Source organism: Cebus imitator, unplaced genomic scaffold (genome assembly GCF_001604975.1).
Source record: "Cebus imitator isolate Cc_AM_T3 unplaced genomic scaffold, Cebus_imitator-1.0 Scaffold523, whole genome shotgun sequence".
Classification (NCBI taxonomy): Eukaryota; Metazoa; Chordata; class Mammalia; order Primates; family Cebidae; genus Cebus; species Cebus imitator.
The window spans coordinates 745,249-760,676 of NW_016107838.1; the positions used below are offsets into that span (position 1 = coordinate 745,249).

The following is a 15,428-nucleotide window of genomic DNA, read 5'->3' on the forward strand; positions in this document are numbered from 1 at the left end:
TTTTTGTGGTAGAGATGGGGTTTTTGCACGTTGCACGGGCTGGTCTCAAACTCCTGAGCTCAAGTGACCCACCCACCTTGGCCTCTCAAAGGGCTGACATTACAGACGTGAGCAAGCTCACCCGGCTGGCTCAGACATTTTCATATGTTCAGTTGGGCTTTATATGGAAAAGCTGTTTACTTTCCATCCATTTTCTTATTTTCCTGTTATCCTGGATATATGGTATCTAATTTCACATTAGGCATTTTTTTTTAAACCATGTAACCCAACACAAGCACATTGAATGCTCTGAAGTCTCTGACTTCTGCAGGATGTAGCAAAGTTTGCATTGTTGCTCTGTCCTAACACTTTTTCATTGCTATTATTTTATTATTAAAAATGTTTGCCAAGCTCCCATGCTTGGATCTATTATTGTAAAATATAAGAAATGTTATATTTTAAAATAACATTTTAAAAATGCTTATGAGGCAGTCTTTGGATAAGCTACTAAATTGCCCATCAGTCTTACTATCAAAAGGTGGGGCATGTGACTTGGTCATTACTAATTTATTTTAATAGATTGGTACAATTTTGACATTGAAAGTAATGGCAGTTGGGTGCAGTGGTTCATGCCTGTAATCCCAGCACTTTGGGAGGCCAAGGCGGGCAGATCACCTGAGGTCAGGAGTTCGAGACCAGCCTGGCCAACATGGTGAAACCCTGTCCCTACTAAAAATACAAAAAATTAGCTAGGTGTGGTGGCCCACACCTGTAATCCCAGCTACTTGGGAAACTTGAGGCACGAGAATCACTTGAACCCAGGAGGCGGAGCTTGCAGTGAGCTGAGATTACAACACTGCACTCCAGCCTGGGCAACAGAGTGAGACTCTGTCTCAAAATAAATAAATAAATAAAATAAGTAATGGCCAAAAACTGCAGTTACTTGTGGTCCAAACTAATAATAATTGACTGTAGACATATATTAATATATTGACTTAAATTTTTGGTATTTCTTTATCTTGAGTTTTTATGACTTCCTAAGGATTAAATTTTTAGTACCTCATGATCCGTTATGTGAAATATTTGTGTATATTTTCCCCAAACTGTTCTGATATTGTAGAAAGACCTGGTAATCAAGTAATTTGTTATTCTCTTCTCTCATCTAAAAGTCTTTTGTTTGTCCAACATGTCGCTACTGTTTTCTCTTACCTCATCCAGCCATTTTTAGGAAGACAATGAAAGAACACCTATGCCCTTCTAGAATGGACCTCATGAGAGTGGCAGGCTGTGGCTTCTCCCCTCTCAAGTCCCCTCCTAGCTCACGTCTAACGTTTCTCAGTCCTTTTAGCTGAAGTGGCATATAGGAATAATATATAGTGGGGATTGTTTTACTTAAATCTACTCGTTTTTAGAAAGCATTCCTTATATCCCAGACTAGGAAGACACTAACTTTAAAAGCTTGTAAAGAAGCCCGAATGAGGAGTCAGCAGGCAGACCTGGCCACTGAGAGTCAAGACCATGGCCTTGAACTTGCAGTATCTGCATTTGTCTTCATGGCCGCTTTTCCCTTTCCCACCCAGGCTGTTTGCTGGGTCACATGTTGTGCCTCATTTAGCATAACTCTGGATGAATTTTCTTCTTTTTGAAATTCTCCTATTTTGCTGTTATTTTAAGTTTTCTATTTCTGTGTGTGTGTGTGTGTGTGTGTGTGTGTGTGTGTGTGTGACAGAGTCTTACTCTGTTGCCCAGGCTGGAGTACAATGGCACAATCTCAGCTCACTGCAACCTCCAACGCATGGGTGGGTTCAAGCGATTCTCCTGCCTCAGCCTCCCAAGTAGCTGGAATTATAGGCGTCCACCACAATGCCCGGCTATTTTTTTATTGTTATTTTTTAGAGACGGGGTTTTGCCATGTTGGCCAGGCTGGTCTCAAACTCGGGACCTCAGGTGATCCACCTGCCTCTGCTTCCCAAACTGTGGGATGACAGGGATGAGCCACCGCGCCTGGCCACTAGTTTCCTGTTTCATAATCTTCCTTCTGTTACTGTTAATCATTAGCTCATAGAATCTCATAGTGGAAAGACAACTTAGCAATCACTTGTCTGGCCCAATCCTTTGTATTATTTGAGACTCAGAAAAGGTGAGTGCCTTGTTCCAACGCATTCATCTTTCCAGTGGTGGACCTGGAGTCCCGGCAGAGCTCAGGGCTCTTGCTCACGTGTGGTCTTTTCTGTGGCAGGACGCTTCTCACTGTCCCACTTCTCCCCTTCTCCATAAACTCATTCCATGGGCTCCGTTAGCGGTTCTTTGAGATTCAGGTTTTATCTTAACTCAGGAGTTAGATTTAGGGCCAGAGTTTCTAGCTCTCTGCCTCTGTGCCTTTCATTTCTCAAATATTAAAAGACTTTAGGACTTAGAAATGAAAAATGATCCCCAGAGTCCAGAAAGCACAGAGGGGGTATTCATCTTGCAGTGGTGAGAGGTGAGTGGCATGAAAGTGACTCAGATGTCTTCAGTAGGTAGAATACATGAAATTTAACCTCAGTATTAAAAATAAAAACCGATTTACTGATTTTAAATTCATTAAGGATGAATTTAAATTAAGGATGTACCAGCCATGCATCCTTAATCTCTGATCAGTTCATTGCTTTTCTCCTGTGGTGGTGCTTTCTTTCATGTCCCATGCCTTCATTGAGGAAGCTCCTGGTGCAACTGAGCGCTACTCTCTAGCTGTCGGGACACCGTGTGCTTTATGTGGCATTACTTACTTGGGCTTCCACATCAGTTAACTTCCGCGTTTGCTCTGCTGTTTGGTTCAACAGGCTCGTCCCTATTTCAATCATCACAGCTGTCTGGTTCTGCACTGCATTCTGCTGCATCTCTACCATTTCTTTTTTCATGTTGTCCTGGATATAATTCTCAAGCTAGAAAAGAACAATGTTAGAAGAAAGTCATTAGTCAGATGACCAGAAACCTGATTCCTAAATCTTTGTAATCTCTTCCCTATCAGAAAAAAACGTCTATTAGAAGACCTATTCCTTGTGGAATCTTGCTATTTTATTTTTCATCACTAGCAGGAAAATACAGTGTGATTTTCTTTTTATGCAAAATCTGGCAACTTAGTCACATAATGTAAAGGAAGGAGACAAGCTACTGGTAGCTTCTGTGTTCCTCTAGAAGTCCACGTCGTGGCAGGCCACAGAGGGTGGTGAGGGCAGCCACAGGGACTGCTGGGGGCTGCCGCTGTACCGTTGTGTCTGTCCTACCCAGGTGCAACTCTGATAATGTAGTGCAGGAAATGATAATTTGATAATAAGCATCACTATTTCTCTCACATTGTAGACTTTTGGTTTCTCCACACAGACTTGAGAAGATACTCTAAGACAGCATCTAAGGAAAGGCGCACCTTTTGATTTTCCTCTTTTTTTTTTTTTTTTTGAGATGGAGTCTTTCTCTGTTGCCAGGCTAGACTGCACTGGTGCGATCTCTGCTCACTGCAACCTCCACCTCCCGGGTTTAAGTGATCCTCCTGCCTCAGCCTCCCAAGTAGCTGGGATTACAGGCACACACCACCATGCCCAGCTAATTTTTGTATTTTTAGTAGACAGGATTTCACCTTATTGGCGAGGGTGATCTCGATCTCCTGACCTTGTGATCCACCTGCCTCTGCCTCCCAAAGTGTTGGGATTACAGGCATGAGCCACCACACCCAGCCTGATATTCCTCTTAACCTACAGAATCACCACTTAGTTCCACATTCTGTGGGGCCTTCCCCCACCTTCTTCCTCACTGAGTTCATTCAACCTGTGAAATTTTTCTTAATGTGTATGCATTTTCCACAATTCTCATTTCATGTGTCAGGCAAACTTTTAATCCCACCCTGGTCCATTTATCACCTAACGTGCCATAGGCTGGCTCTTCTTTCCGTCAGTTTCTAAAGATGATCATGCTGACTAATTTTGCATTAGTTTAAACACAAGAGAAAGAAGCAACTCATTTCTCTGCCATTCATACAGATATCCCTGTTCGTGGCAGTAAAATTATATAATGATGTATGACTGCAAGACAGCTTGGTACGTGGGAAGAGCCTGTGGGCTTGGAGCCAGGGAAGCCTGCCCTCTGCTTTATAGCCTTGGTTCTAGGAAAGTCACTTAACCCTTTGGGACCCTAATGTCGTCATATGTAAAATAGGGTTTCTGGTTGGTCAGAGGACTATCTTAAGGAGGAGTTACGCTATGCTTTTAAAGTCATTGTGTGTGTGTGTAACTCCAGCTACTTAACATTTAATTTTTTTCTTCTTTTTTTTTTATATATATAATAGTCTAATGATGGGAACCATTATTGCATTCACTGGTTGAAAGTATAAGCTCATGAATGCAGAAACCATGTTTTCTTCCTGTTCACATAGTGTAACAAACATTTTTTCTTATATCAAATAACTGAAAGATGATTATAAAACTGCTTCTGGTGCCTTTCTTTAAAACCTTGAAATTCTCTATAGAGAAATCATTCGTGGAGTCAGTCATCAGACTGATTTCCCCCAAAGTGTTAACCACTAAGTAATTCTGTGCTTTCTGTCTTTAAGAGTAAGAAAATAGAATGGGAAGGGTAGAGTTTCTCTCTTAGAGCTTCTTTGTTGATGCATTTCATAGATTGTGTCTTGTGACTGGTATCAGATGGTTTTAGGATTAGACTGGAACTATACGTTTACTGTTTCTGAGGCCCCCTCGCCATGACTCTCCCCCACTTCTCTAAGCTCCCAGCTCCTCATCCTGGCAGCTCAGGCTCCCTCCCTGGCAGCTGTGGCTATTGGATGGATCAGAAGAGCAGGTTGTATGACAGGCACAGCCAGCCCTCCATCTGCAGCCTCCACATCTACAGATTCAACCATACCATCAAAATATTTTTTAAAACAACAATACAACAATAAAAAACGAAAATTGTAAAACAGTACAGTATAGCAATTATTTACTCATCATTGACACTGTGTTAGGTATTCTAAGTAACCTCAAGATGATTTAGAGTATGCAGGAGGATGTGCATGGGATACAGGCAGATGCTACCCTGTTTTATAGAAGAGGCTTCAGCATCGTGGATTTTGGTATTCTTAGGGATCTTGGAACCAGTCCCTCACACATATCAAGGGATAGTTGTAGTGGAGCTCCAGTCAGTAAAATCATTTTGTGATCAAGCCATCCGCCTGCCTCAGCCTCCCAAAGTGCTGGGACAACAAGCGTGAGCCATTGCATCTGGCCAAAACCTTTACTTTCCCATACGAATCAAATAGAGTAGACCACTATATATATATATATATATATATATATATATATATATATATATATATATATATATATATAAAAAATCAGGCTCTGTTACCCAGCAGGTCAACAACCATCTCCACTATAGGCTTCATAAAATGTGAAGAATCTAGAATCTTATTAACCCTTTGTCAGAGTTAGCCCAGGCTTTTTAGTGTCTGTGATCTTTCCTAATTCATCCCTTTGGCGTCCTCCCTTTCCTTTGTAAAAACTGTGACTTTTGTGATTGAAATAAACTATTTAGAAGAAGCCATAAATAGCAGTTTGTAATTCTCCCCTTCGCTCATTGCCATGGGAGTAATGGAATTTTTGAGGTTGTAGCTAAAGCTCTGTGTCACCCAGAGGCACTGTCTTGCTTTCTCCTCACACCAGCCAAGATAATATTTAAAAAGATTCATTCTGGGAGGCTTGGAACTACAGCGATAGACTCCAGCTGGAGTTGAGTTTAAACCCCTACTCAGAAACAATAATTACAAAGTGGTATAAATAAAAAGTCTTAACCTTCCTCTTGATTTCAGTACTTAAGAGCTAAGTAAAAGTCACTGTCTTTTGCCACTCTCAATCATATAATCGGAGAGGGAAAATGAATCCTGTAATACTGCCTTCCCACATTTTTAGAGCTACTGAGTCAGATGTGGTTGCAGCTCCCCAGAGATACGAAAGGATTGTTTATAATTGAAAACTTAAAGTCAAATTCCAATTTAAAGTTAAACTTAGGAACTTTGACAGACATACAGGCCCAATGTTTAAAAATGAAATTTCTTAACTTGCCATATTGTTTTCTAAACTTAAAAACAATAGAATCCAAGATCCTTTTTAACTTGCTACTTTTTTGCTTTTCAGGATGACAAATAGGTACACCGTGGGTGAGATACTGTGTGTCCCAGTGTGTTATTCTTACATAAAAACAAATTACATGCAATATGTGGATATACAGATATGTCTATGGCATATCTGTATATAGTGTCTATACACAATATATAAAACTCTTGAAGACATGTATCATTTAAATAAAAGAAAATTATGTATGATACTGACTGCATTGCTAATTAATTGAAGTATTTGGGAGAAGAATGGAACAGAAACAAAAGTGTCCAGTAGTAGATATTTTGTGTTGATTTAAAAAGATTTTGGGGCCACGCATGATGGCTCATTACTGTAATTCCTGTACTTTGGGAGGCGGAGACGAGAGAATCACTTGAGCTCAGGAGTCTAAGACCAGCCTTAGTAACATGGCGAAACCCCATGTCTACAAAACATACAAAAAAAAAAAGAAAATTAGCTGAGCATGGTGGCACATGCCTGTAGTCTCAGCTACCAGGGAGGCTGAGGTGAAAGACTGCTTGAGCCCCGGAGATCAAGGCTGCAGTGAGCCATGATGGTGCCACTGCACTGCAGCCTGGGCGACAGAGTGAGACTTTGTCTCAAAAAGTATATATAAATTAAAAAAAAAGATTTGTGTTCTTACTCTTGAAGTCATGAAATTAAGGTTTTAAGAGAAATGGATGATGTGACAGGTCAAGAAAGAATACGGTATGTTTAGCCCCAGATACACTAGCAACAGGGGCAGCCGCAGTGGTGGTGAGTGGTGGTCCTTGGCGGCCTGCGCTGCCAGCGCTGTCCGGGAATTGCTATCTCACAACTCCATGTGCCTCATGTCAGCACAGGTGGATGCAGGACTGAGCCCTGGAATCACCCTCAGCAAAATGTTAGTTCAACCCAGAGGCCGCTTCATATTTTTCCTGCCTTTTAAGAGTCAAAAGTGATATATCTTAAAATTGGCTTGAGTATGCCTTCCAGTTCCAAGCTTCCAAGCTTCACAGTGCTGTAAGAAAACAGACAGACCACCCACCCCTCCGTGGAGGGCCATTTTTACCTCCAGAAAAGCCCAGAGTTAAAGATTACCAATGCCAATTCTATCTTCTGGGAGCATCCTGACAAAAGAATCTTGTGTTTTCCTCCAAAGATTAGTAATAATTTTTAGAGATACAGAAAGACTAGGGATGTCCAAAATATAGTATAAAAATAAACATTTCCAAATAAAGATCTCCCATGTAATGTAGCCTTTCCATAAATCACCACATATTAAGGAGAATGAGACCGAACCTAGAAACCAAGCCATCTGGCTCATCCACGTGGATAGATGGACCTTGAAATTTCCCTGTCTCTTGACCTTGATGAATTAGTTATTTTCTAGTTTATTACCCTAGAATGTCTTTCTGTTTAATGTCTCTCTTATTTTTACTGGCTGTCACTGAAAACCAAAAATATAGAAACCTGCCAGAAATATGAAATTCTGTTCTAGTATAAGGAAGTCTTAGTACAAGGGGAAAAATATACCCAGTAAATAAGCCATCCTCCACAGGCAGCACCAAACTCCACTTGCCTTTGGCCAGTGATTCCCATCCTTGTCACCTGCACATAACTGCTCTCATCAAAACAGTTCCAAGATAATTGAACCTCCCATGGGAGGGGACACGGTTCTTTCCAGTGTCACATGCATAGCATGTGAAACAGATTCACGTTTTGCAGGAACGTTTGCCATTGCCTTCCTATCTGTAGAGGATTACTCCATGTGTGTGATCTGTGGGCACATGTGTCCAAATAGGTCCCACTGTACATGTGTGCAAGGACAGGGTGCATCTACTTTGTCCTCTTCTTGATGGTGGACACGCTCGGCAAGTGTGGGGCCTTGGGCTGTGCCTCCTTCCTCAGAACTCAAATGAGTTATGCGAGTGTAACTTTGAGGTCTGTGGCGGATCCTAGCTGCATGGCTTGCTGTTCAGTGATTTGCTAACAAAGAGTCGTGCCCCAGACATAGTCTTTAAAACTTGGCAACACATCGAAGCTCAAGCAACCAGAATGAAATATTTTAACACAACACATATATATATATATATGTATGTATATATAGTTGTGTAAATACGTTCTAAAGTTTTTTATTACTCCCACACGTTTTGAATGATAGAATTTGACAGGAAAAATAGGTCCATTTATGAGGCAGCTATGGCAGATTGATTACACATTTGAAAGTTTATCTGGCTATTTTCCTTCTCACCGAGATTGTCATCATTATTTTTTATACCAAAAGAAAAGTTATCTTGAAATTGGCTTAGTAAAGGAAAACATAGATAATGTATGAAAACTATACCCAACTTGGAGATTCTGGTGTTGATTTCTCACCAACTGAAGATGCTGGTTGAGAGATTGTTTCTATTTAAATAAAATTCAAGGTCCTTAGACCTTTTTATTAATTAGTTTTTATCCATCTGAATGACCTAAGGTGCACAAAAATGAATTGATGAGAAGGTCTAAGGACATTGAATTTTCTAGTAAATTAACAAATAATTTGAGATTTCCTTGGAAACATTTTCCTGTTACCCATTTCAGTTTACAAATAAGATATTACAACCATCTGTCTTACACACACACACACACACACACACACACACACACACACACACATTTTTCTACCCCCGTGATTCCATCTTCCCACCCAGGGTCCACTGTCCTCTCTCTCCCAGTGGGCAATGGCCACACAGCCCCCAGCTGCTTTCCTTTCTTCCCACTGTCACAGTCAGGGAGCCACATGCAAAGCTGGTGACTGCAGCTCACTTTCTTCTCTTGCAGGTTTGCCTGAGGATAAGGTCCAGATTCCTTTTTATTTTTTTTAAGATGGAGTCTTGCTCTGTTGCCAGGCTGGGGTGCAGAGGCATGATCTCTGCTCACTGCAACCTCTGCCTCCTGGGTTCAAGCAATTCTCCTGCTTCAGCCTCCCCTCCCCCCCCCCGAGTAGCTGGGACTACAGGCAAGTGCCACCACGCCGGGCAAATTTTTGTATTTTTAGTAGAGACAGGGTTTCACCATGTTGACCACGCTGGTCTCAATCTCTTGACCTTGTGATCCACCCACCTCGGCCTCCCAAAGTGCTGGGATTACAGGTGTGAGCTACCGCACCCGGCCAGATTCCTTCTTCTTGAGACACACACTACTTCCCGACTGGCACCACTGATCTCGTGGGCTGCAGACCTGGGTGCACACTGCCCTTGGCCGTCCCCGCTGCCCAGCAGCCTCATACCACAGCTACCTTTGTATCTCCTCCTTGAGTCCTCTGTTCCCCCTCAGGTTCCACCGTCCCCAGTTGCATGCCCTGAGCAAAGATGCTCATTTTGTATTTCATTTTGATACCAAAACCATTTTGTGTGTGTGTGTTTTCATTTTAAATCTCCACAGACAATAGGTAAATGTGCTTGCTTGCTTAGTGAGTAGTGAATAGAATACTGAAACCCTGCAACTGTTCCCCATACACACCCTAGTAACCACAAGCAAAACATTCGCTCTCATAATTAGTCTGAAAACTTGAGTGTGAGATGATTAAATCCAGGAATATTCAGTTTGGGAGGCTTTTGACCTAATGTTCTTGGTTCCCTGTCATGGGGAAACTCTGAAACATCATTTGAGGTCTCCAGACAGAAAAGTGGCAAAACTGGGCTTTCGTCCCCTCCTTTCAGAGTTGGGCTGTTTTGTGTGTGTTTTTATTCTGGAGATTTTGCTGTCTAAGCAGCTGTCTACTCAGCAGTACTTCATGGCAGAGGCTAAAGAGGGAAGGATGAGGAGATGCAGGTTTGGGACAACTCTTTGTCCTCCTAAACCCCTCACCGGAGCCTGGAGGTAGCACATTGCCCACAGGTAGAGGTGACGTTCACATGGCCTATGATGTGGGAAGTAAGTTTTTTTCTGTTTTCTCTACATATTGATGCCAGACTAGAATTTACAGAACCTAGAAAAGTCCATGCCAAGGCTACTTGCCTTCTACTGACTGTCTTTATAGCCTTGGCCTTTTCTTCATGTTCAGTGTAAGGCCCTAGAAATGGAAGCACAGGCTAAAGGCTGAGGAAGGGAAGCATGGCCTCTGACCGATTTCCTGCTGGGTCTGTGACTTCTCTTAAGGAGCACATTTGCCTTCACCCATCCGACCACGTGGACACCTGTCCACATAGGATCTTTCAAGCACTTCCTGAAATGGATCTGTTCTGATCTAGCCTTTTTGCTTTTTCTATTAATAATTTTTTTTTTTTTTTGAGATGGAGTCTTGCTCTGTCCCCCAGGCTGGAGTACAGCAGCGCGATCTCGGCTCACTGCAATCTCTGCCTCCCTGGTTCAAATGCGTCTCCTGCCTCAGCTTCCCAAGTAGCTGGAATTACAGGTACGCACCAACATGCCTGGCTAACTTTTGTATTTTTAGTAGAGATGGGGCTTCTCCATGTTGGCCAGGCTAGTCTGAAACTCCTGACCTCAGGCGGTCTGCCTACCTCAGCCCCGCAAAGTGCTGGAATTACAGGTGTGAGCCACCATGCCCGGCCATTTAATAATTTCTGAGTGACTTTCTGATACTGCATCTAGATAGCCAACCTCTTTCTTACTTTGGCGAGTATAAGAGACTGGAGGTTCACTTGTTGATCGCTATAAACTCCAAGATGTAGTAGGAAATGAGGTCGCAGGCCTCTGCAGGCGGCCTTTCAACATTCGTTGTCCACACCCCTCCTCCTGTGGGCAGATCCAGCCTACGGTAATTTGAGTGTACGGGTATCTGTGCTCCGTCAAGCCCTATCTGCTTTGCTTTTCTGTGAGTGCAGCTGCAAATTCCTTGCATCATTTAATTTTTTCATATACATTTGAATATATGTTTTTTACATATATTCATATCATTGTACCTCTTTGTGTGTTTCCCTTACCACCACTCCAAAATTTGAGAAGGAAAAGTGTTTTTCCCACCAAAGTGCTCCAGCTGTTTTCTACTGATAAAGTGGCTATTTCTCATCAGTAGTAGGCATTTTAAATGTACGTAAGTGTACTGAGACTGCTTTGGTAACCCCATGTAAATTTCTTTGAGCATTTCTTATGCAAAAGGTGTCGTATTTTACACAAGTGTCTTTTAGAGGTCTTGTGGGGCACATATACATTTAGTCAGATGTCTGTAAGCGTGCGGCCTCATGGCACCTCCTGCATACCTGACACTTGCACAGATTCCTGGAAGCCAAGGAGCAAATGCAGTGCCGGGGGGGTTGTCAGGCGGTGTCTGCATGTTTAGATATATACACAGCAAGAATAGTTAGCAGCTTACAGTGACAAAAGACTTCTCTGTGTGTATGTGTGTGTACCTGCCTCTCACCAGATTCTCACACTGCCTTAGCTTGGGTTTCCCCAAAAGCAGAGGCTGAGACAAAGGCAGGCATGCAGGAAGTTTGTGTAGGACGTGGTCCCAGAGAGCAGCCCTGCAGGACAGGCGCGGGAGGCAGGGGCGCGGCAGGGTGGTTCGCACACGTGGACTCAGGCGGCCACTGCCGTGTTGGCTGGCGAGAAGCCCCAGAGGACCTTCTAGGGGGGCCCTGGGACAGTGTCTCAGAACATCCACCTGGGGCGAGAATGGGGCTGCTGTCCCCAGGGGACAGGTGGAGCCCAGGGGGTATTTGTGCCCCAGGTTTTGGAGATGCGCTTGCACGAGTGCCGAGGAGGGTCCCATGGGTGTCCCAAGGCAGACTGGAGCCAAGGTCTCTGGGCAGCGCCTGGGGATTTGTGGGAGGACCCGAGGCAAGCCTTGTCTCTGGAATGGCTGGAACGGTAGGTCGGGCCCTGAGGGTTGATTCCGAGCCGCACCAGAAGGTTTCCCTGGCACAGCAGAGGATGCTTTGGGGCTCCTTTAATGAGGGAGAAAAGTGAGGCTCAGAGAAAATCAGTGCCCAACCCAAGTATGTGGAGCTCAGGCTATCAGCAGTGGCTAAAGACAGGTTAGCGGGTGACTCGGGGCCAAGTGGAAGGGAAGGTTGTATTTATAGCCCCCAGTCAGCAGTGCTGGAGAGGAGAGGAAAGGAAAAGCAGCATGCTGAGAAACACAGCATTTCTAGTAGATTGGGGCAGGGCAAGCCTGAGACAGGAAACCAAAGCCAGGGCCGCCAACCAGGAGTGAAATGAGGCTGCAGCAGCAGAACGATTGCGGGGACACATGGCAGGCCCTTGGTGGCTTCTGAGTTACTCTGCAGACTTCTGCCATTTGTCTGGTTTTTTTTGGTGATATTTTATTATTCTCAGCTTAAAAGATACTAGTGATGTTTTCCCTATAGAGGTAGAAAGAAAATATAAAACTACTTTCTTTTTAAAAATGTACTGAATGTAGGGCCAGGCACAGTGGCTCACTCCTGTGGCCAACGTGGGAGGATCACTTGAGGTCAGGAGTTCAAGACCAGCCTAGGCAACATGGTGAGACTCCATCTCTACAGATTTTTGTTTTTAATTAGCTGGGCATGGTGGCACATGCCTGCAGTCCCAGCTACTCAGCAGGCTAAGGTGATAGGATTACTTGAGCTTAGGAGTTTGAGGCTGCAGTGAGCCATGATGGCACCACTGCACTCTGTTCTGGGTGGCAGAATGAGACCCAATGTAAAAAAAAAAAAAAAAAGTACTGAATGATAAATGATTTCAAAGAGAAGCAGTTAAAATTTAGCTCTGGGAATGAGATTGATGCAATATACTAAGAACTTCTTTTTTTAAAATGAAACTAGAGTATTCTTGCCTTTCTGAATTCAAGGTACACTGAAAGAAAAAATTATATAAAGTGACAAAATGTCTCAGTGTTTTTCTATGCCAGATAGAATCTTATGTATATCTGTCTAGCAACATATATGCATACATGTACATACACATGTGAGGTGGGGTGTGTGTGTGTGTGTGTGTGTTTCACTTCTCTAAGAAATAGACATTCCAAAGCTTGGTGGGCATTGGGGGGAGGCTTTAGACCCTGTAATATCATTGGATTGTCGCTGTAGGAAGGACACTGGGCCCTGGGTCACAGTGCTAGCTGGTAGCGGAGTATCAACTACAGCCCCGGTCTCCCAATGCCCCATCCAGCACTCTCACCACTGTACCGATATGCTTAAAAAAAAAAAAAAAGTACTGTCTGAGGAGTATTAGCATTCTTTTTCCTTTTCGCAATGAAATAGACAGCTACTGATGGCCATTGGTGTCTTCTCTGCCCTGTTTTTGCTGTGTCTTTCTGTGTTACATGGGTTTGCTAACATCCTGGGTGGAGGTCTGTGGAAGAGGTAGCATGATCATCTCTGAAGTAGGTTGGTTTTTTCTTTTTGGCATAAGCTGAATTTACTAGCTCACGATTCTAAATGGCTAGAAAAGGGGAAAGGCTGGTGAAATTTAGATGATTTTTAAAATGTAGATAATTTTCTAGAAGACACTTTCAAGGTACACTAGTTTTTGCTGTCCTTTCTAAGGCTGGCAGGAAGCGGGTGTTGTTTCTTTTTAAAAAGGGAGAAGAGAGGACTTGGGAATGTGGATGGGAATGTGAATGGGAGTGCTTGAGGAATCTCACAGCAGGGCATGCATGCCTCTGGGTCCCACTGCCTCTGGACAGACCCCCACCCCCAGCCAGGACTTTCTGCTGCTTTACCTCCTCTTTCTGCCGGCACCCAAAACGTGGAGAATTCCAATGGATAGAATTTTTGAGATAATATTGGAAGATGCTCAGAATACACAGGATTAATTTACAGTGAACCCTCAGTGGGAACACAAGCCATCTTTTGTACATGAAGATGCTCTGCTAACCCCCTGTCCGCAAGTGTGTTTGTCTAGTTATTCTCTCAGTATGGGTGATGGCTCTCTGGTGAACTGCTTCTATTCTCCTGCCTGGACACCCTTCTCTCTGTGCTTTCCCGGGTTAGAGTAAATAGATGCAGACACACATTTCCGTGCTCTGCAGCAACTTGAGACTCCTGTGAGCAAAATACACGGATGGACAATTGGGCAATGTGCGTGGGTGGTGGGGAGTGTCCCGCTCGCATCTGCGGAATAAAGCCGCCCAAACCATAGGGAAGAGTGCTGTCGGATAAGGCCAGGGGGGTTTCAGGAAAGAAATGTGTTCTTTCCTCTTTGATGTTTCTGTTAGTAAAGCTATAGGTTCAGCGTTTTAAATTAAGTGATTTCATAACCGCTGAAGTTCATGCTTTCCTGAGCTATTTAGGAAGAAAATCTACTCCTGGTATTGGATGAGATGATCTGTCCCTTCGACCTCTGGTTCAGTTCCCATTCTCCCAAGTGTTTAAAGCTACGAGTTTTTTCATATTTTTGTATTTATTTACATAATTTAAATCTCCTGGGTGCATGTACTCTAAGCAATTGTACATCTGCCTGGGCTTTGCAGAAGCTGAAAGGGAGCAATCGTTTTATAACTCTCATTAGAAACACAGATTATTTAACGGGCTATGTTATACATTAATCTTTAAAGTTGCAATATATTTTTAAGCGTTTTAACCTTACTTTAGAACTGACCAGCAGTAGGATGTTTTCAGATAAGAAGCAACACAACAAAAGCAAACCAATATGCAATACCAATATTCAAATGATGTAGCAAGACAGAGCATAGTATAACTTTTGTTTTCTATATATAATTTTTATCTTCATTTCTGGATCTGAAATTTGGTAGGAAGTGTAATAAGTATGTATCTCCATGTTTACTGTTTGCCATTTCAAATGTTGATAGTTAAGCTGGGACTTCTGTTTATTATAAGACCATAGAAAAACCCATAAGCATGCTCTACTTCTGTCTGTGGCCAGCAGTCCAGCAAAAATGTTCTGAAAACCACATGCACTGTGTTCTGTGATGATTATACTTTGACTGCACTGGAAAGAGAGACTGTGAACTGCAAATGGTGATTATGACTTTGGGCAAATCATTGAACTTCTAATTATGTCTTCCAAGACTTCCTAACCCCAAATAAGGGAGTATTTTACTACAAACTATATGTTACGTCAAACTTCTTTTTACAAAATACCAGCTCTAGGGATGCTTCAAACTCATTTTCGGAGAGAGTTTGTCACATTTTCGTTTCAGGGTGTGTCGTTCATATATTGGAGGGGGAGAGGTTTGGGTAAGAACTTATGCGCACAACTTGGCCATAAAATGAAGTACACATATTTTATTTCTATAGGATTCCTCATTTCTAAAGTAATTTTTATAGAAAATGGCACTCCAAGAAGGAATTCATTAAGATAAAGACACAGATGCAGAATTTAGAGTTACACTTTGTCCTAAAAGAGCCTCCCTTACCTCCTGACTCGAATCCA

At 42.8% G+C, this 15,428-nt stretch overlaps 2 protein-coding genes across 5 annotated transcripts in view; one reads left to right on the plus strand and one right to left on the minus strand.

Annotated features, from left to right (window-relative positions):
• The window catches only part of MCPH1 (microcephalin 1), a 244,616-nt gene that overhangs the window by 130,070 nt on the left and 99,118 nt on the right, over window positions 1-15,428 (plus strand). The window lies entirely within an intron of this gene.
• ANGPT2 (angiopoietin 2) overlaps window positions 1-15,428 on the minus strand; it is a 62,191-nt gene that overhangs the window by 27,349 nt on the left and 19,414 nt on the right. Inside the window, exon 2 of the mRNA XM_037733419.1 lies at window positions 2,732-2,903. Within this exon, the coding sequence (XP_037589347.1) occupies window positions 2,732-2,903 (172 nt within the window). The remainder of the gene's footprint in view (window positions 1-2,731; window positions 2,904-15,428) is intronic.